Here is a 20,030-nt window from a genome sequence, read left to right on the forward strand (position 1 = left end):
GAGTCTTTCATAAAGAGCAAATAAGAGAAAACTTTGACATGCCTGGTATCCCCTGGGGCAGGGTCATCCCAAGCTGAGAGCTGCTGGACCAGATAATAAGAAAGTTTGAAGAAAGTTTGAATAACAGACCACGTGGTCCTGCACCTGTCTGCTGATTTGGCAATGTCCTTTATCACTTGAGATTCAGTAGTCTTTCTCTCTCAGGCCAAGTTCTGGTACTCGGACCACCCTCTGAACCGCAGTTTTGGGGTGCCCTTTGACTACAATGGGACCCTCGATGTCCTGATCACCCCGGGCCAGAAAGGCATTCTGATCTTATGGTTCGAGAAGAGCCTGTTAATTTCCCGAAATGCAGGTGAGTGGGGCCCAGGCTCGGGGCTGCCACTCAGTGTCCCCCTCCAGGCAGAGAAAGCATGCCATTATTTCTCTCTCCCCCGACTTGAGTGGACAAGGAACCCATTCTCACTTTGCCGTCTGTTATGCAAAGTGCCGAGGTCCCAGAAAACCTCAGCATATGGTTCTTGAGGACTGGCTGTGAAAGACAGGTTTATTAGGACCTACATGCGCACCAGGGGTGGCCACGGGTGAAGTTGAATTGCTAGTGGGGGTTGCTGGCTGGTGCTGTTGTTTCGCCAGGGGGAGAGGGATGTGTTTTCCCACAAGTTGTGTGAGCTCAAAACTGCTAGCTGTTTTCTGACTGAGGAGCTGGCCAGGCTCCCAAGGTTTCACGGTCCTTACTGATGGCCTTCATCGTCTTCCCACAGGGTGGGAGAGGGAGTTGGAGCATGTTCCCATTTACCATACACCGTCCTAACTGCATCCCCCCACCCCCATTCCCTGCCTTGTGGGACCTTCAGGGACAATAGGCAGGTTCTGAAAGTCACCAGATGCCAAGGACAGAGGGTCCAAGTCCTCAGTCCAGGAACTGCATACTTTCTTTTGGCGCTGAGGTTAAGGATCCTGGGAGATGGGCCAGGGCCACTCACTTGAACTTCCCCTGGGCAAGAGAAGAATCTGGAAGTGGCACAGCACCTGCAGGTGGCCTAGCTGAAGAATCCTGGAAGTGCCCAGGCTGTGTGAGCCCCAGCCCTCTCGCTGGCATAAGCAGAGGAGCAAAAGGCAGCCCTCCCTGGAAGAGGTGCTGTCGGGAACCTCTGAGCAGAGGTGTGGTTGCAAAAGCACCCACAGTCACAGCCAGCTACTCAGCATCGGTCAGGCCGCCTGAACACGGTGCTCCCCATAGTGCAAGAAAAGGGCTCAGGGCCAGTGCAGGGTAGAGTGAGGCTATAGCCCAGTTTCCCCTCCCAGTCAGTCCACCATGGGGAGCAGAGCAGCACACACCCGAGTGGTTCCCACATCCTTGATGTCCTTGACAGCTAACGAGCCTCTCACCAGACTCCCTATTTGGCCTTGGCCCGCATGCAGGCCTTTCCCAGCACGGCTCCCTCCCTCTCCCCTCTCCTCCAGTCTTCCCCAGATATAAGTAAGAAAGGCTAAGTCTTTCCCCTCTGGTCCCCTGTGTGGTTTTTTCGGACTAGCAAAGAACAGCATGGTGCTCCCAGGATCGGACCTCCTACAGTACAGCTGGGCTGCCCATTTTGGGGACCCTATTTCAGAAAGAAAGCTCTGTCTTATTCCTTATACATGTTACTTGTATGGGAAAAGGCATTCCGTGGTGCTCAAGTATCCAGACAGTGAAAAATCTTCCTTCAACCTAAGCGTATTCCGAAGGATGTTTTACAACATTGCATCTCAGTGTTATCTTTTTCTTGAATCTTTATCATCTGAGTCACAAACCAAGGTGTGGGGTGGGCGGCATTTCAACAGTGGACCCCCCGTTCCAACGTGCGCAGGTCTCATGATTCTGCCCTGTTGTCTCGTAGGTCAGCTTGTCCACCCTGTCCGGGTGCAAGTAGGATACAGCACCGTGTATTCCTCCATTTCCGAAGCCAACATCAGCATCCACAGCGTGGCTGCCAGTACGTGCCCAACCTGTGGGTAGCTTCCTAGCTGGAATGTCTTTCTAGGTCCTTGGCCCACTTTTAATCGGGCTGTCTGTCTTTTTATTGTTGAGTTGTAAGTGTTCTTTATGTATTCTAGATGCAAGTCCGTTATTAGAAATAGGCTCTACAAATATTTTTTCTCAGTCAATGGCTTGTGTTCCCAATCCATTTTTTTAAAAAAAACTATTGAGCGCACATCATTTCCTATGTGCATTTCCCATGTCTAGGATCTTTAATATTTTCTTATTTTCTAAAGAATAAAGTTCAAATTCTCAAGAATGACATTCAGGTCTATGTATCTTGCATCTTATCTGACTGCCCACCACTGCCCTAAGGGATCCCTTTTGTCCACGTAACCCCATGGTTCTCAACCTGGTGACACTGGGCCATGTATGGAGACGTCTGTGGTTGTCACGACTAGGGACGGTGCACCTGGTATCTTCTGGGTAGAAGCTAGGTGTGCTGCCCAACATCAAACAATGCACAGGTCAGCCCCCACCACCAAGAACCATCCAGCCCCTCATGTCAGTGGAGCCCAGGTTGAGAAACCCTCAGGAACATTAGCCGGGTCCTTGCCCTGCAAACACACCTCACTTTTCTACAGCAGAACCTTTTTTCAAGGCTCAGTTTAAGCCTCACTTCTTCTGAAAACTTCCTTGGGGGTTTTATTTTTGTTAATCCTTGCCCAAGGATATTTTTTCCATTGATTTTTAGAGAGGGTAGAAGGGAAGGAGGGAGGGGGAGAGAGAGAGAGAGAGAGACGCACACATTCATCGGTCGTCTCCTGCATGTGCCCCAATTGGGGCCGGGCACCGGGCCGGGGATTGAACCTGCAACCCAGGTACGTGCCCACAACCAGGAATTGAACCCAAGACCCTTCAGTGTGTAGGCCAACACTCTAACCACTGAGCCACATTGGCCAGGGCTCCTTGGTTGCTTTTTTTAAAAAAAGAATAAAAATATACATTGGATCTTGTTGCCCCCTTCATAAAACCTTTTAATGGTGTCCTGTGTTTCCTTGGAACTTTGTATATGCAATAGATCAGAAACAACCTCAATGTCCATCAGTGGAGAACTGGTTAAGTAAGTTATAGTTCATCCGGGCACCAGAACATCAACCAGCCAACTACATCCATGTACACAAAAGGAAAGAAAAAATAAGTTACAAAGCAGCTTGGAGGGTTTCAGGATATGTTCCCATGTATGTAAAACTATCAGAAAAGAAGTTTACTAAAGTATTAACAGTGGTTACCTATGAGAGGGCTCAGTAACCCCTGGCCTGTGGGCCAAATCTGGCCCACAGTTTGTTTTTGTAAATTAAGTTTTATTGGAGCACGATCATGTCCATTCATTTATGAGTTGTCCAGAGCTGATTTTACAGAGTTGAGTACTTTTTTTTTAACCCTCACCCAAGGATGTTTACTAATTTTTTAGACAGAGAGAGAAACATCAATTGATTGCTTTCGTACGCTCACCAACCTGGGATCGAATCTACAACCTAGGTATGTGTCCTGACTGGAATCGAACCCAAAACCTTTTGGTGCATGGGATGATGCTCCAGCTGAGCTACCCAGCCAGGGAAGAGTTGAATACTTTGAACAGACATCAAGTGACTGGCAGAGCAGAAAATATTTGCCATCTGGTCCTTTACAGAAGTTTGCTGACCCTCAGTCTAGATGATGGAATTTGGGGTAATTAAAAAAAAAACCACATGTGTCCCAGTGGTTGAATGTCGACCCATGAACCAGAGGTCACCAGTTCGATTCCTGGTCAGGGCACAGCCTGAGTTTTGGGCTCCATCCCCAGTAAGGGGCATGCAGGAGGCAGCCTATTGATGATGTTTCTCTCTCATCAGTGTTTCTATCTCTATCCCCCTCCCTTCCTCTCTCTCTAAAATCAATTTTAAAACATTAAAAATTATATTTAAAAAACATGAGGGAGAGATTAACCAAAGAATTTATACACATAGATGCACAACCCAAGGACAAGGACAATGGTATGGAGAGGAACTGGGGAGCGGGGTGGGACAGGGTAGAATGGGTCATTGGGGAGAAAAAGGTACATCTGTAATATTTTAAACAAAAATAAAAAACTAAAAAACAGTAAAAATAAAATAAAATGATCTTTATTAAAAAACTGCTTATATTTTTAATATTTTTGTCTGTTGAAACAAGCCTCATTTCAATTTTTGTTCTGTCTTGTTGTTTTTTCTAGATGAAAACGAACTGGCAGTTTTAACTCAGGAGAATAATTTGTATTATGGCAACCTGGGAATCCTGAAAAATCTCCTAATCAATGTAGGTAAAATCAAAGTTAGGGTTATTGCCCAATTTGTAAGGAATAACAGTCCTGTTCCTAAACTTCCAATACTGTTTCTGAAGGCTAGAAATTGTTCTAGATATTAAAATAGTAACAATATTTTAATAGCAGTAATAATAACAATAATTATAGTTAATATTAAATTAATAACAATAATTTTAGTAGTAATAGTAATTTTAATATTTATTAAAATAACAGCAATGGCAGCTAAAACTTACTGAGCACTTAGAATATGGCAGGTGCTGGTCTAACTATCTTTTGTTACCTCGCTTACCCCTGGTCATCATCTTAAGAAGTAGACCCCCTTATGTTTTCCCCATTGGACAGACGGACAAACTGAGGATACAGAGGTAGTCATTTGTCCGAGGTTATAGAGATAGGGAGTGGTGACGCTGGGAATAGCTCACATTATTTTGAGCATTATGCTTATCTAATTTTATTTCATTCTTACAACAACCTCATGAAGGAGTCAGTATTGTCTTTTTTAACCGAGGTATGTGCCCTTGTCTGGAATTGAATCCGGGACCCTTCAGTCCACAGGCCGATGCTCTAACCACTGAGCAAAACTGGCTAGGGCAATATTGTCCAACTTTTACAGGGAGAAAACTGAAGTTCAAGTCCCTTTCTCTCTTAGCATTAGCAACTGAGCCAGAGAAGTCCCCCAGCTGTACCAACTGCTACTTCGGTGTTTTTCCTGTGAGATCTCCAGCCACTATGTGTCCTGAAAGGTGCTGGACAATAGAATTAGGACAGGATCACTGGATGTGGGGCATCAGCACCAGAACCATCTCTCTGAAGCCTTCACCCTGGCAGTCTGATGACCAGTGTTTTCTGCGGAGAGATTCTGTAGCTTTTCCAACTCTCCAAGGAGGTCCATGACCTGTAAAGAAATTTCCTGGGTACCCTCTCTGATAGGAAACACAGTTTCCATTATTCATTTAAACACTGAGGGATAAATGAAACTCAAGAGTAGATGTCTCAACAAAGCATGCTAATGACTTTGCTGTCTGTTTGGTCTACCTTCTTTAAACTTGAATCCTAAGACAAAATCTAAATCCTCAAAAAGGAATTAGAATGGCCCTATTTCAGATATCACTTTTTTTTTTTTTCCAGTTGGTAAGACAAGACGTCTGGTCCCAAGAGGCAGTCCTGATGTTCACTGGCCTGGGGATGCTTGAAGTACTGACCCCAGTTCTTGACTTGACTTTTCTAAGTTTTGATTTCCAGAAGTACTCCGTGAATATCCAGGCAGTTCTCATGAATGCCAAATTCCAGGTTCACATCTGCAAAGTATGTGATCACAGCTGTTTAATTCCAAGTTCAAGAAACTCTTTTTAAAAAAAGGCAAATCCCAGAGACCCAGAGTTGGGCACCTGTGGCTGATAACCACACATAGAGCTCCAAGTAGGGTTGGTTGCATGATAAAATATAGGAAGCCCAGTTAAATTTGAACTTTACGTGAACTAGATCTGACAGCCAGCCACCACTGCCCCAAAGGCTGGCACCCACATCTTGTACAATTTCCTATCCATTCTTTCAAATAGAAATGTATTTCACTTTTAGTAGATGCTCTTTGGAACAAGGAAGTAAACCAAACCTGATATTGTTCAGAAGAGAAAGAAGTAAGTGATGTGGTTATCAGGACCACAAGCAGTCAAATGAACAGTCAGGACTCCACAGAAACTTACCTGGAGAGCCCCCAGAGAGGGAGATTCATTTGGTCTCAAACTATACACTGAGCCATGGGGATCAGCCTTGACCCAGGCCAAGCAGATTGATTAAAGAGGGGAGAAATCATAGAAATACATTAATATGCACATATTAGTTTGGATTCGTTATTCTGCGAGTGATGGAAAATCCAAATCAAGTGGGCTTAAACCAGAAAGGCAATTGTTGACTTCAGGACCAAAAAGTCCAAAGGAGGAAGACTTCAGGTGAGGCTTGATCTAGTATCTGAAATCATGCCACCAGGAGCCAGCTTCTTTCCATCTCTCCACTCTGCCTGTCAGGGTGTTTCATGCTTCATCCTGAAGCTCCATCTGGATGCCTCTGGGAAGCCCCAGGATTTCATATCATAGCAGCAAGCTGGCAGCCAACCCTGAAGACCTGGCATCCTCACACTGTACCTCAGGCAAGAGAGAGGGTCTCATCAGAGGCCAAGAAAAATTCCAGCACGTCTCCCACGTATCATTGGCTCATAGGGGATGACACACCCCTTCCTGGACCATGACATGGCTGAGAGTGAGCCGATCGGAATCCACTCCTGGAGACAGTGGTGTAGTCAGTTCACCCACCAGGCTACATGTACAAGGATGGGCAAAGGGCGATTTGCCAAAGGAAACTGGGGCTACCCTCAGAAAGGGGGAGCAGCTGGCAATCACATGGTTGGAAGTATAGGGAAGTTTTTCCTAACTTTATTTTTATTTTTAAAGTTTTTTTCCAGTTTTAATGGTGTTTTTTTTAAATTTTATTTATTGACTTTAGAGAGGGAGAGGAAAGGAGTGAGAGAGAGAGAAAAGGAAAGATTTGTTGTTCCACTTATTTATGCATTCATTGGTTGATTCTTGTATGTTCCCTGACCCAGGACCGAACCCTCAACCTTAGCATATCGGGTTGATGCTCTAACCAACTGAACTACCTGGCCAAGGCCAATGAAATATTACTGACATATAACATTGCGTTAGTTTCCAGTCTACAACATAATGATATATGTTTATATTGTAAACTGCTCATCACAATAAGTCTAATTAACATTCATCACCACACATATACAATTTTTTTTCTTGTGATGAGAATTTTTAAGATCTACTCTTAGCAACTTTCAAATGTGCAATAGCTGTTGTTCACTATAGTCATCATACTGTGTATTACATCCCCAGTATTTTATAACTGGAATTTTTTACCTTTTGACTCCCTCCACCATTTTGCTCACCCCCCGGTCCCTGCCTCTGGTAACCACCAATCTGTTCTCTGGTTCTATGAGTTTGGCTTTTTAAAATTCCACATATAAGTAAGGTCATACAGTATTTGTCTTTCTCTGACTTATTCCACTCAGCATAATACCCTCAAGGCCTATCCATGTTGTCACAAGTGGCAGGATTTCCTTCTTTTTAAGGCCGAATAACATTTCATCGTGGATATAGCTATAGATACACACCACATCTTCTCCATTTATTCACTGATGGACACAGGTTGTTTCCATGTCTTCACTATTGTGAGTCATGCTATAATTAACATGGGGGTGCAGATATCCCTTCAAGATAGTGATTTCATTTCCTTCGGATAAATACCCAGAAGTGGAATTTCCAGGTCATATGGTAGTTCGATGTTTAATTTTTTGAGAACCATCCATACTGTTCTTCATAGTGGCTGCACCAATTTATTTTCCCAAGGAAATGCCATCTGTGAGCCTGTCTCATCCAGCAACCTCACCCCATCTGTCAGTGCTCTAAAGTCCACTGAGTCCGTCCAGGACTGTGCTCAGCAGAGCCCAGGCTGCCCTGGTGTCATGTATCTGTGGGGCCACTCCCCCTCCGAGGGGCTAAAGATTGTAGAGTGGCCACTTCTAAATGGCCACTGAATACATGGCATTGAGTGAAATGAGAAAAAAAAAAGTAACTGTGCCATATACCAAGTTTATTGATTTATTAAAATATCCTTTTATGAGACGATGCTGCTAATGGATGGCAGTAGTTTTCTTTATTTGCCACAATAAAATGTCACTCCCTAGCTTTTGTGATTTTCTTGTGGGTCCTTAACATATCTGAGAATTGCTGGTCTTATGTACAAGTGGAGGGAGGGGGAGGAGAGAGGCTTTCATGCACATGTTTGGCCCCTTGAACAGTTCTGAGGAAGATGGCTGTGGCATCAGCAAGTACTTTTCCAAAATCCCTCCAAAAAGATATAGCACCACAAAAACCCATGGATAAAAGCCGAAGCAACTTGAGCAACAAAAATAAACAATACAACGTTAGATCACAAGCCAAAAATAAATATGCACAAGTCCATATGGATATAAATAAATGGCAGAATAAATAAAGGGAGAGGAGACACATTCCCTCACAGAAGAATCCCAAATAATATAGCTGCACCCTCCCCTTTCCGGGAGGTCGGGCTTAACCTCCTTGCCTTAGTGTGGTCTGGCCTTAGTGACCTGCCAAAGAAAAACAATCTGGAAAGGGAAATTGCGGCTCGAGAGTGGAGAAAGCTGCAGACACGGTTTTAACCAGGAGATCAGGATTGACAGGGACAGTGACAAGTCATGTGGCTATGAGGAGATGTTCCAGTGTCCATTTCTTGACCCCATACCTGGAATCGGCCACTTCTCCAGGAAACTACTCACTGGTCACCTTCTGAGATGGCAGCAAACCAATCCACCGTCTTGGAAACTGGAGACATAAAAGCCAAGACTCAGGCATTTATCCCACCTTCTCTTCATGCCGTTCTGTTCTACTGGCCCAGGAAATAGAAAAGGGAAATGGCTACTGATAAAGTTATTCTGTTTCCTTCCCTTATCTTACTGTCACTGTCCTGAAACCTTATTTTAGTAAATTGATCAAGTAACGTGTTGCATGTGGGTTACTCTGGATACATCCAAGCCCTCTTACATCTAAACTCAGATGAGGTTGGTCAAGTGATGGAACATTGGGGTTCTGCCTTTTTTTAAGTGGTTTTCTTTAGGAACTGTCAGTGTAGAATTGTAACTATGTGGACTATGGAGAGTCAACAATATATACTTAAAAGTTGCACTATTGCAAAACAGGAGCGTTATCCAGGTACTTGCACACACTATTTTTTTGTACCGCTGGTCCTGTACGCAACCCCAGCATGTTAATGGATGTGGGCTTGGAGCCTTGATGACCACCAACATCAAAAAAGAGACCGCCAGCTATTATGTGCTGTCAATGTGAGATCAGTCAGCTGGTGAGTCTTGCCAACACAACCCAACCCAAGCCTGATGAATCCAGCTGCCAGTCTGCCGGAAATGCAGAGCACAGGGGCATGTACCCAACTGTGCCAGGAAAATCCCCACTGGGAAGTCTGCAGGCCCAACACCCGGGGCTGGGGCGGGGAGCTGTGGATGGAAAGAGACTTAAAAGATATAACACTGTTTGAAAACGGGCAAGACCAAGATATATCATCTATAATTCTTGAAAGAAACACAAGGAGAAAGGCAATTACCACAAAGGTCAGGCAGGAGGTACTGCTGAGGAGAGGAGGGGACCTTGAAGGCCTCCTGAGGGTGCAGGACCTAGTGGGGAGGAGGCGCAAGGGCAGGCCCAGGCTGCTGTACCCGCGAGACTAGAAAGTTCCATCCCTCGGTGGAACCACTGGCCACCTCCCACCTGCTTGCCCTTTCATTTTTTGGGAACAGAGATTTGATTTAATTTCAAATTTATTTATTTATTTTTTACATTTCTAACTAGGTAGAACTTCTGCAAGGAGAATTTGAAAACAAAATGTATGTCATTGATATGAACAGCAAATTGGAGTTGACCGCCTTGATGATACCCAGGCCCGGCATGTCACCGGTTCCACTAGTAAGGACATCTCCTTATCTGTTGGAAAAGTGTTTCTGATATGTGCTATTCCCAGTGTCCTTGGCCGCACGCCCTGTGCCCATTGTTCCCAGATTCTGGAAACTCCCTGGTGTCCTCCCACGGAGAGGGCTCACTCATGATGCCCATAGAGACGGTCTCTTGCTCCGCAGCTAGCCTCTGCATGTCCGGCCCAGGGAGCTGTGTGCCCCGCCTCCTCTCATATGATCTTGGGCCTCACCCTCTACCCTTCTAAGCTGCCCCAAGCACTTTCCACAGATTCCCTTTCTTCTTAGCAGAGCCTTGACTCACAGCCTTGCCTCGTGCAACGGGGGTGCCTGAGAAACAGTGGCTGTCCTGGGCCTGGCATCCAAATGTCCAAGCCTGGAAATGGGGCGACAGATTAGTGTAAGAATTTGGGGGGAAGTTCAGCCAGCCAGGACCAGGGCCAGTGAAGGGACACCAGGCTGGCTCCAGCTCTCATCCAGAAGTCTCTCATCTCCACCTCCTTCTCTGGGACTGGCCTCTGGGCCTCTCCCCGCACCACTAGGGACGGGTCTGGGTCCTGCAGCTCAGCAGCTCCAGGCTGTCTGCAGAATGAGGCTTAGAGGCCACAGTCAGGGGTTGTGGATGAGGCGGGGGAAGCATTTGGGGATAGGACTGGCATCTGCATTTGCAGAGCAAGCTCAGTTTTTACTCTGAAGGTGCATGACAGTCACCTGCAGGTGTCACCCCAGTGGCACTCCTAATGCCTCTCCTGTCCCCACCCCAGACGACGGTGAGCAATCCCCACTCTTTGGGGTTTCAGGCCATCATCTACGAAGACGGCAACACCTACAATGGGAATGCCAAGTACAGGCTGGTGAGCTGCGCCCACACCCCAAACCAGGGTCAATGAGGTGAAGGGGACAGCCTTGACCCGCCTGGCCAAGGCCGGCGCCCATGGTCATTCTCTGGGCCTGGCCCTCCTTTCTCCTCTCCTCTCCTTGCATGCACCTGCATTAGGTGCTGCAGAATTTTCCCCAACTCAGGCAGGCAACTATCACCTAAGTAAGTGATGTCACTAAGGTGACACATGGGAGAAGCGCAGAGGACATGACAGGAAACCTAACCCAGCCCTAGGGAAGGCAGGAGATTTGTATTAGCTGGGTGAACTGAGGTCTTAGAATGGGAGTAGCCAGGGGGACTGGGAGGGACTTGGATATATGGGTCTGGGGGATCTGTAGGTCTGAGCCAGACCTCACGGTCACACTACAGAATTTGAACTTGAGCCCAGAAGCCCAGGATTGGATTGTGCGGCTCCTGCAAGACAAGGCATGAGTTGGCTACAACAAACTCTTTGGACCAGTCCTTGTCACTTTCCAGAGAAATAAGAAGGGGAACAAAGTTGTACCTCACACTGGGTCCAGGACAAAGGCAGCAAGGGAATGAAGGAGCTTGGGGTGGCCATTTCCATGAGCTTCCAGAAGCCTTTCATGGGCGTTGGAATTAGACCCAGGAAAGGCCTGGATGGTTTCCAGGCTCCTCCTCCCAGCACCCCCGTCCTCCCTGCATCTGTCCCCAAACCCCGATCTCTGGACTGAGCCATGCTGTCCCACTGTGGCAGTTGGGTTTTCTCTCTTGTTCCACAGAACATTTCCCTGAGGCAGCAGCAACACTTGGGCAGGGCTGACCCCAACTTCACCTCCAGGTATGTCATCACTGGGACCATGGCGGGCGGCCCCAAGGTGCCTATAGGGTTCCCTTAGCAGGAGCTGAGAAAGCAAGGCCAAGTTCGAGACTCCCCCCCTCCATGGAGGATGGTAAGGCAAAAATTATTAAAAATAGGGGGATAAATGGTAATGGAAGGAGACTGGACTTAGGGTGGTGAACATGCAATACAACATACAGATGATGCATTACAGAATGTATACCTGAAACCTATATAATTTTATAAACCAATGTCACCCCAATAAATTCAACATAAAAAAGAATGATGAAAATACTTGACAAATGGCAGTTCCACAAAAAATTAACATAGAATCACCACATGATCCAGCAACCCCACTTTTAGGTACATACCCAAACAAATTGAGAGCAGGGTCCCAAACAGGTATCTGTACCCCCACATTCAGAGCAGCAGCATTCACAATGGCCAAAAGGTGGAAACAACCTAAATGTCCATTGACAGATGAATAGATAAACAGAATGTGATTCTTTTACACAATGGAATATTATTTAGCCTCGAAAAGGAAGGAAATTCTGTCACCTGCTGCAATGTGGATGAACTTTCACATTATGCTGAGTGAAACAAGCCAGGCACTAAAGGACAAACACTGTGCGATTCCCTTTGTAGGCTGTCACTAGAGTATATATTTCAACAAGAATGTTTTAATTCTATATATAGAACTTTGTAACACTATATTATATAATTGAAATTTGCGTAAAGAGTATAATTAAGTGTTCTCACCAAATAATAATAATAGTAATGTGCGAGCTGATGGATGTGTTAATTTTCACAATGTGTACATGTACCAAGCAAATCATCACATTCTACATTCAACACTTTATTTTATTTTTTATTTATTTTATTTTTTTAATATATATTGATTTCAAAGAGAGGACAGGAGAGGGAGAGAGAGAGACAGAAACATCAATGATGAGAGAGTCATTGATCGAGCCCACAACTAGGCATGTGCCCTGACCGGGAATCGAACCCCGATTGCCTGGATCCCAGGTCGACGCTCAACCACTAAGCCACGCCTGGCTGGGCTACATTCAACACTTTAAATGTCTTTCATTTTGTCAATTATACCTCAAAAAAGCTGAAAAAATATAAATGAAAAGTAAAAAAAAAAAAAAAAAAAAAAGAACTTCCTATGCTACTGGTATAGGATTATGTTCCTCTCATACTTGTGGTAAATTGATTTAAAAGCCACTTAATAATTTATGTACTTGGCCATAGAAAAACAGTTCTCCTAGTAGAAATTTCCAGATCGAACCTTCAGACCTTAATCCAAAAGAACTAAAACTCAACAACCAAAAAAAAAGCAACAACAATACCAAAATCCCCTTTACTTAGAAATTAAGAAGCACCCTTACAAATAACTCCTGAATCAAAGAATGCATGAAATACAGCTAAAATATACTCAGAGAAAAGTTTATACCCCAAGCACTTCTATCATTAGGAAAGTATAGAACTAAAGATAAATTAACTAAATATTTAACGTAAGGAAACGGGAGCAATAAAAAGAAATTATGAGAAGGGAATTAATAATGATACAATCTGAAATGTATTAAATAGAGGGCAAAAAGATAATGTAAAGTCAAAATGAAACATAAAGCTGGTTCTTCAGAAGACTGATGTAATAAATAAAACCCTGCAATCCCAATGGAGAAAATGCAGCATTAAGATGAACAATCAGAATAGAAAATGAAGATAAAAGTCTGAATACAGAAGCTATTTTTAAAATGATGAGAAGACATCATATACAGCTAGGTGATAATAAAATCGAATGCCACGTGTTCTCTTCAATAAGTTCTTATATATAAATTAACAAAACTGATTCAAGAAGAGGTAGAAACTCAAGAGTAAGGCGGGGCCACCATATGTAAGTAGAGATTCTCAGTCAATATTCTGGTGTTCCAGGACGGACAGACAGGTGGACGGATGGATGGGTGGGTGGATGGATGAGTGGGTGGATGGACGGACGGATGGACGGATGGATGATAGACAGATAGATAGATGGATAAACCAAAGGATGGATGGGTCGGCAGTTATTTCTACTGCGGGTACCAGTGTGTAATGACCAAACTCCCTTTACCTTGCAGCATAAAGAGACCCACGATGTCCACCATCACTCTGGACATAGCCAACAAGGAAATTTCATGTGTGGACCTCAAGCCACTGGTGTGTCCTAAATTTGTGCTGTCCCATATTCTTTGTTATTAGTGTTAAGAATAATGGCAGCAGGCCTCGGTTGACTTTTCCCTAAGGAACTGGCCAGGCCTACATTCAGGATATGGAAATGCAAGATCCTTTCCCCAGGGCCGGGTAACTGCCCCTCCTCCAAATCATCTCCCAGGACTGAGACTCCTGCCTCACCATCCTCACCCCTTGCTGACTCGGGTAACAGCACTTGGTGCTCCTAAGAGAAAAAAAAAAGTTGGTTCTGAATTGGTTGGTTTGCAATGGAGGACTGTGTTCTCGGGGAAATGTTGCCCTCTTTGTGAATTAGGCAGCCCAGGGAGGGGTGGTCCTGTTAGCAAGGCCCCAGGTCCAGAGCCTCAAGATTGCAAAAATAAGAAAATACAGTTACCACAATGGGCGAGGACACTAAGAAGGTGGCCCTGAGAAGCCGGACGCCCTCCTTGGGATGGCCTGTCTTCCTCCCCGAGGTTTGTTCCTGGCCAACATGGTCCTCAAGGGAGGTTGGGTGCTGGGTGCTATCCATTGGATGCCTGTTTGAGCTACAGTCCACAGCCACCTCTGAACAAACCAGAGACAAGACTGTTTTGTTTGTGAGGAGACACCTACATCCCATCTCAGACCCCACAAGCCTGGTGGAAGATGGCCACCCAGTGGTCAGGCAGCCCCGCACTGCTGACAGATCTGGCATCCACCCCAGATTTAGGACAGAGAGAGAGAGAGAGACCCACCTGAAAGAGGGAGGAGAAGCTAGGGGGGTGGGGCTCACCCTGGGGAAAGAAGGTGGGGAGAGGCATGGGCATGCTCCATAGAGCCATGCAGGGTCCTCCATCCTGAGGGCTTTTATCTGAGGTCTCAGGGGAGGCTCTCAATAGAATATTCATCAGCTTTCCCTTTGTGTCTCCTCGGGGTCTTGGTCTCCAGTGATTGGTCGGGGTCAGGGGAGGCGGTCATTAGTCATTGTAGCTGGTCCCGGTGTCAGCCAAGGTGGTGGTGTGCCTGATTTTGCTGTTTCCCGGGCCCTGGATCTGAAAGACAGCTGAGGCCTAGATGTCATCTCCAGGGGTTAATGCTTAAGGGAGTGGTGTAAGCACTTGGAGTTTTGCCTGCTCCTAGGCACCTGGGCTCTCGGCCCTGTGACCCTCTGCACCTGGCCCTAGTGTCTGCTCTGCTCAGAGGGAGGCTGCATTCCTGACTTTGTCTGAATCCTGTTAGCAATTCCCAGCTACTCCAGCAAAGCATCCCTGAGGGCAGAGGAAGGGAGGGACCGTCCTGGAGAGGGCTTGGAGGGTGGGAGCAGTCTGAAAGCGGACTTAGGACATTATGCTCAGTGAAATAGGCCAGACACAGAAGGACAAATACTGTGTGACTCCACTCATAGGAGGTCCCAAGAGGAGTCAGATCCATAGAGACAGAAAGTAGATGGTGGGAGCCAGGGGCTGGGGCAGGGGATGGAAAATTTAATGGGGGCAGAGTTTTTAGTTTGGGAAGATGAGAACGTTCTGTAGATGGATGGTGATGATGGTTGCACAGCATTGAGAATGTACTTAATGTCATCGAATTGTATATACTTAAAAATGTTTAAGATGCTATTATATTGTCTATTTACCACAATTTTTAAAGAAATAGATGCAAATCTTGCATTCTGTTCTACCATAAGTCCATGTTTGTCTTAATAGAAGGCTGCTTTTCCAAATAACAGTCTCCTTGTCCTGTGGGTTTAGACTCCCTTGTAGATCTCTGAGGGTGCCACCATATCCCAGTTTGAGAAGCATGTCCCTAAGGCTGTCAGGCTAACCCCAAATTGCTCTCTTTCTCCCTTCTGTCTGATCATTGTAGTCCCTCCCTCCCTCCCTCCCTCCCTCCCTCCCTCCCTCCCTCCCTCCCTCCCTCCCTCCCTCCCTCCCTCCCTTCCTTCCCTTTTGCTCTGTATGCCAAGCATTGTGCTGGGTTTATAAATTGAGTTCTGGTCTCTGTGAAATCACTAAGGCAGGTCAGCAGTGGGGGGACCTCAGCTGTGCTCCAGTGCTCGGCAGGCACCTAGGGCCTGAGCTATGTGGGGCTGGTCACAGCCAGTGAGTCCCGGGTGCCTGGGTCACCTCTTCAGGATCTAGGTGCATGGTTTGCAGTCCCCCCTGGGTGCCAGTGTGTCCGGACTGGATCTTCAGTGTAGCTGGGCTATTGGTGGCCCTCACTAACCCTGTTGGCACCTTGTCTCTCTTTCTCCAGACGGCACTCGTTTCAGTTGGTTGTGACCTGAAGAAAAAGATTGTCGTTCAGAAGTAAGTGTGTTGATGATATTGGGGTGGGTGAAGGGATGGGGCGAGTTTGGTCGCCATTGCTTCCCAATTACTGAAGTTGGGTGATGCTATTCTGTGTTTGGTTTCTGTTCACCATTTCCATAATAAACAAGTCAGGACTTTATACTATTAGGTTAAGTTTGAGTTTCTTGTGCAGTGGCCCTCCCTCGGTCACTGACTCGGCCATATTCACATTGTTCACATTGTTCGCATTGTTCGCATTTCTTCCCTCCTCTGAATCATTTCGCTCATCCTATTTCTTCCTTTCAATCCCTTAATTCCTCATTTTGATTAAAATCATGCTAGCTTTTTTGCTTTAATTGCTTGCTGAATAATTTGGTAACCTTGCCTTCAGCATCCATCATTACCCCAGAGAATGAAGCCATGAGAATCCAAGAAAAAAACAGTTTTAAGATTGGCTAAATTACCAGCCTTTTGCCCTTCAGGCAGGGTCTGGGTAGAGAGGGAGCCCTAATTTGCAGCACTGCCAAACCCTGTGGTGTAAATACTCCCACAGTGCCAAGGTCAGGCTGCCATGGGACTCCCGAATCCTGCAACTTCACAGTCGGCTCCAGGACCCAGCAGGAGTGACTTTAGCGTTCCCTGCACAAGGCAACCACACACAGGTTATGCTTTAATGGGACTTTTTCCCGAAAAATGGAAACAGCTTTTTGAATCAATAAATTATGTATTTAGAACATAGGTGCAGGAAAGGTTGCTAACACAACATTTAAAAACTTTTGCCATAGAGAGTGGGAAGATATTTGCCACATATGTAACCAACAGAGGACTTGTATCCAGAATTTATAAAGAATTCCTACAAATCAATTTAAAAAGTGAGAGAGAGAAAGACCCGGCCAGGTAGCTCAGCTGGTTAGAGCGTTGTCACCATATGCCAAGATTTTGGGTTTGATTCCTGGTCAGGGCACATTCAAGAATCAACCAATTGCCCTAGCCGGTTTGGCTCACTGGTTAGAGTTCGGCTTGCGGACTAAAGCGTTCCGGGTTCGATTGCAGACAAAGGCATGAACCTCAGTTGCAGGCTCGATCCCGGCCCAGGTCGGGGCATGTGTGGGAAGTAACCAATCGATGTGTCTCTCTTACATTGATGTTTCTCTCTCTCTCTCCCTTCTACGATCTAAAAATCAATAAAAGAGAGAGAGGGAGAGAGAGAAATGAACAAACCAAATGGGCAAAGGCACTTCCAAAAAAGAAAAGAAAAAAAAGGCTGATAAATACGTGACAGGTGTTGAAAAGGTGGCCAACCTCACTTCTCGAGGAAATGACAATGAAAATTAGTCCGAGGGCCTCATTTCCCCAGCAGGCGGGACTAGCGAAGCCTGGCCAGCGGGGCCCCTGCGGCAGCCTCGGGAGCCCGGGGAACTGCGGGTGGGCGGGTACAAGGTTCTGCTGCTTTGGAAAGCAGGCCGTCAAATCTGCACTTCCAGTCGTGCACGTTTGCACTGGCGTAGCTTCCAGAATGTCCTCTGCAGCATTCCTCTTCCTCCTCTTCTTCAGTCCGCACCCAAGGATATGCTTATTGATTTTGGAGAGAAGGGAAGGGAGAGAGAGAGAGAAACTGTACGTGCCCGGACCCCGGATCAAACCTGCAACCCTTTGGTATAAGGGACAGCGCTCCGAACAGCTGGGCCACACCGGCCAGGGCTGCAGCATTATTCTTTTTTTTTAATTGATTGATTTAGAGAGAGAACGAGAGAGAGATTGATTGATCTGTTTCACTTATTTATGCATTCATTGGTTGATTCTTGTATGTGCCTGACCGGGGAGCAAACCCCCAAGCTTGGCATAGGCATCCTGCGCTCTAACTAACTGAGCTACCCAGCCAGGGCCTGCAGCAAGATTCTTGATAGTCCCAGCTGGAAGCCGCCGACGCAGATGTCCATTGGCTGGAGGACGGATAGACCAGGTACAAGGTTTTGATACCATGGGCTACCATGGCAATGAAAACGAATGAGGCAGAATTAGCTGGATGGATCATAAAAAACGTGGAGGTGGAATGAGAGACTCAAGACAACACAAATAGCATAGTCTAGTCTTAAGAAGCCAAAGTCAGGCAAAAATCAACCAAATAGCTTAAGGATGCATGCCCAGGCGGCAGAGCACACAGAAGAGCAAGGAAATGATAGTTTCTAAAGTCAGGACGCCCGGCGTCGCGATCCTGGCCTCCAACACGTGGCATCAGGGCTCCTCGGAGAAAGGTCGAGTTCTCGGCTGGGCAGGGAAGGTGCAAGATAAACCTAGAGCCTCTCGGAGAACCAGGAGGTAAGAAAGGGCTTGAATATCAAACCAATGGGCCACACATGTCAAAGGGAAGAGTTCTTGTTGCTTCAGTCTTGCGTGGGGTCAGCCGCTTCTCATCGCCTTTTGTTGCCTGCAGAGAAATATCAGCCTGTTCCAAAGGCATCCTTGACGCTGTGGCCCTTGAGGATAATTACACCTACATCATCGAGAAGTGAGCCAAAGATTTTCCTTCACCCCTCCCTCCTGTGACTACCCCCCCCACCTCACAGAGCCTCGCCAGCCTGCTGCCGGCTCATGGAGCCCGGCCGCCTGCTCGCCTGAGCTAGCAGAGTTGGCCAGACACCATGAGCTAAGGCAGGAGGGGGTGGCAAGCCAAGGTGAACCTCTATGCAGTGCGCTGGTCCCTCACGCCACCAAATGGGCACAGGATGGGGCTCGGCCCTTCTTGGCACTGAGCAAGGGGAGCCCCTCCCCTGCTGGCCCTGTGGGAAGATATGAGCTTGGATACAAGCCAAAAGTTGGTGAGCTGTCCAGGGCCACAGCTGACACCGAAACTGGCGCTATTGGGCTTGCTGACCTGCAGAATCAGGCCTCATGGGGGCACAAAGGAGTGTGTGAGTTAGGGGTCTCCATGGAAAGAGAGACAGGATGTATGTGTCTGAGAGAGAGACAGAGACAGAGGGACAGACAGCAAGAGATGAGACAGAGAAACAGAGAGAAAGGGAGAGTAAAAGAGAGACAGAGAGACAAACAGAATGAGACAGAAAGACAAGAACAGAGAGAGAGAGAGATCATACAATTTTTCTATTAAGGCCTTCAACTGCACCTACATTAGGGAGAGCATGCTACTCAAAGTCCACTGATTTAAATGTTAATTTCATCCCCAAAAAAACACCCTCACGGAAACATCAGAATAATCTCTGACCGTACATCCAGTGGCACAATCAAGTGGACCCATAAAGTTAACCATCACAGGGATCCCAGGGTCATTTCGACCATAGTTCTGAACCCCCACCTCAGACATCCCTCCCCTGGAAGCAGCTGAGCCTGGGAGGTGTGGGGGTAGGGTGGACGTTGGGGCTGCCTGGTGGGACCTCACCCCCTGCCCCCTTTCTGCTTAGGGAAGCCTACGACCCCAACTTCCAGGGGCAGAGGGCCACCGAGGACCTGGTGGTGCACTACCCTTATGAGAAGCTGGGCTGTCCCCTCCTCGTCTACTACGACGACCCATGGAAGCCTGTGGTGGAACTGTAAGCTCCCCGTGAGGCTGGTGGGGTGGCAGCAGGGCTATGTTCCCTGCTCCCCAGTTCCCATCCTGGCCTTTCAAGTCCCCTGATTGCCCTTGGATAATGCTCACTGTTCCCCACAGCCCTCTCCACCCCATCTCTTCACACCCCAGGACCTCTCCAGCCCCACCGGCCCTTTGCCCATGCTGTGCCATCTCCCTGCAACGCCATTCTTCCTTTTCCCTCCTTAGCTCTCAGCTCAGACAGTCCCTCCCTTGCCCACTGTCTTAGTTCTGGTGGCCATGACAACATACCAGGCACTGGGGGCCTTAAACAACAGACATGATCGTGTCACAGCCCTGGAGGTCCAAAGTCTAAGACCAAGGAGTCACAGGGCTGGTTTCCCACCAGGCTCCCTCTGTGGCCTGCTCCTTCCTGTGTCCTCATATGGCGGAGAGCCAGTGAGCTCTGGAGTC

General features: G+C 46.8%; 1 protein-coding gene across 1 annotated transcript in view; it reads left to right on the top strand.

Annotated features, from left to right (window-relative positions):
• The window catches only part of CATSPERD (cation channel sperm associated auxiliary subunit delta), a gene marked incomplete at its 3' end in the record, with an annotated part of 43,738 nt that overhangs the window by 18,019 nt on the left and 5,689 nt on the right, over positions 1 to 20,030 (top strand). The window contains exons 8-18 of the mRNA XM_081135450.1: positions 205 to 355; positions 1,884 to 1,979; positions 4,218 to 4,300; positions 5,436 to 5,612; positions 9,749 to 9,862; positions 10,632 to 10,721; positions 11,491 to 11,549; positions 13,670 to 13,748; positions 15,996 to 16,048; positions 18,465 to 18,539; positions 19,450 to 19,578. Coding sequence (XP_080991576.1) covers positions 205 to 355; positions 1,884 to 1,979; positions 4,218 to 4,300; positions 5,436 to 5,612; positions 9,749 to 9,862; positions 10,632 to 10,721; positions 11,491 to 11,549; positions 13,670 to 13,748; positions 15,996 to 16,048; positions 18,465 to 18,539; positions 19,450 to 19,578 — 1,106 coding nt within the window. The remainder of the gene's footprint in view (positions 1 to 204; positions 356 to 1,883; positions 1,980 to 4,217; positions 4,301 to 5,435; positions 5,613 to 9,748; positions 9,863 to 10,631; positions 10,722 to 11,490; positions 11,550 to 13,669; positions 13,749 to 15,995; positions 16,049 to 18,464; positions 18,540 to 19,449; positions 19,579 to 20,030) is intronic.

Source organism: Miniopterus schreibersii (genome assembly GCF_964146895.1).
Source record: "Miniopterus schreibersii genome assembly, chromosome: 4".
Lineage (NCBI taxonomy): Eukaryota > Metazoa > Chordata > Mammalia > Chiroptera > Miniopteridae > Miniopterus > Miniopterus schreibersii.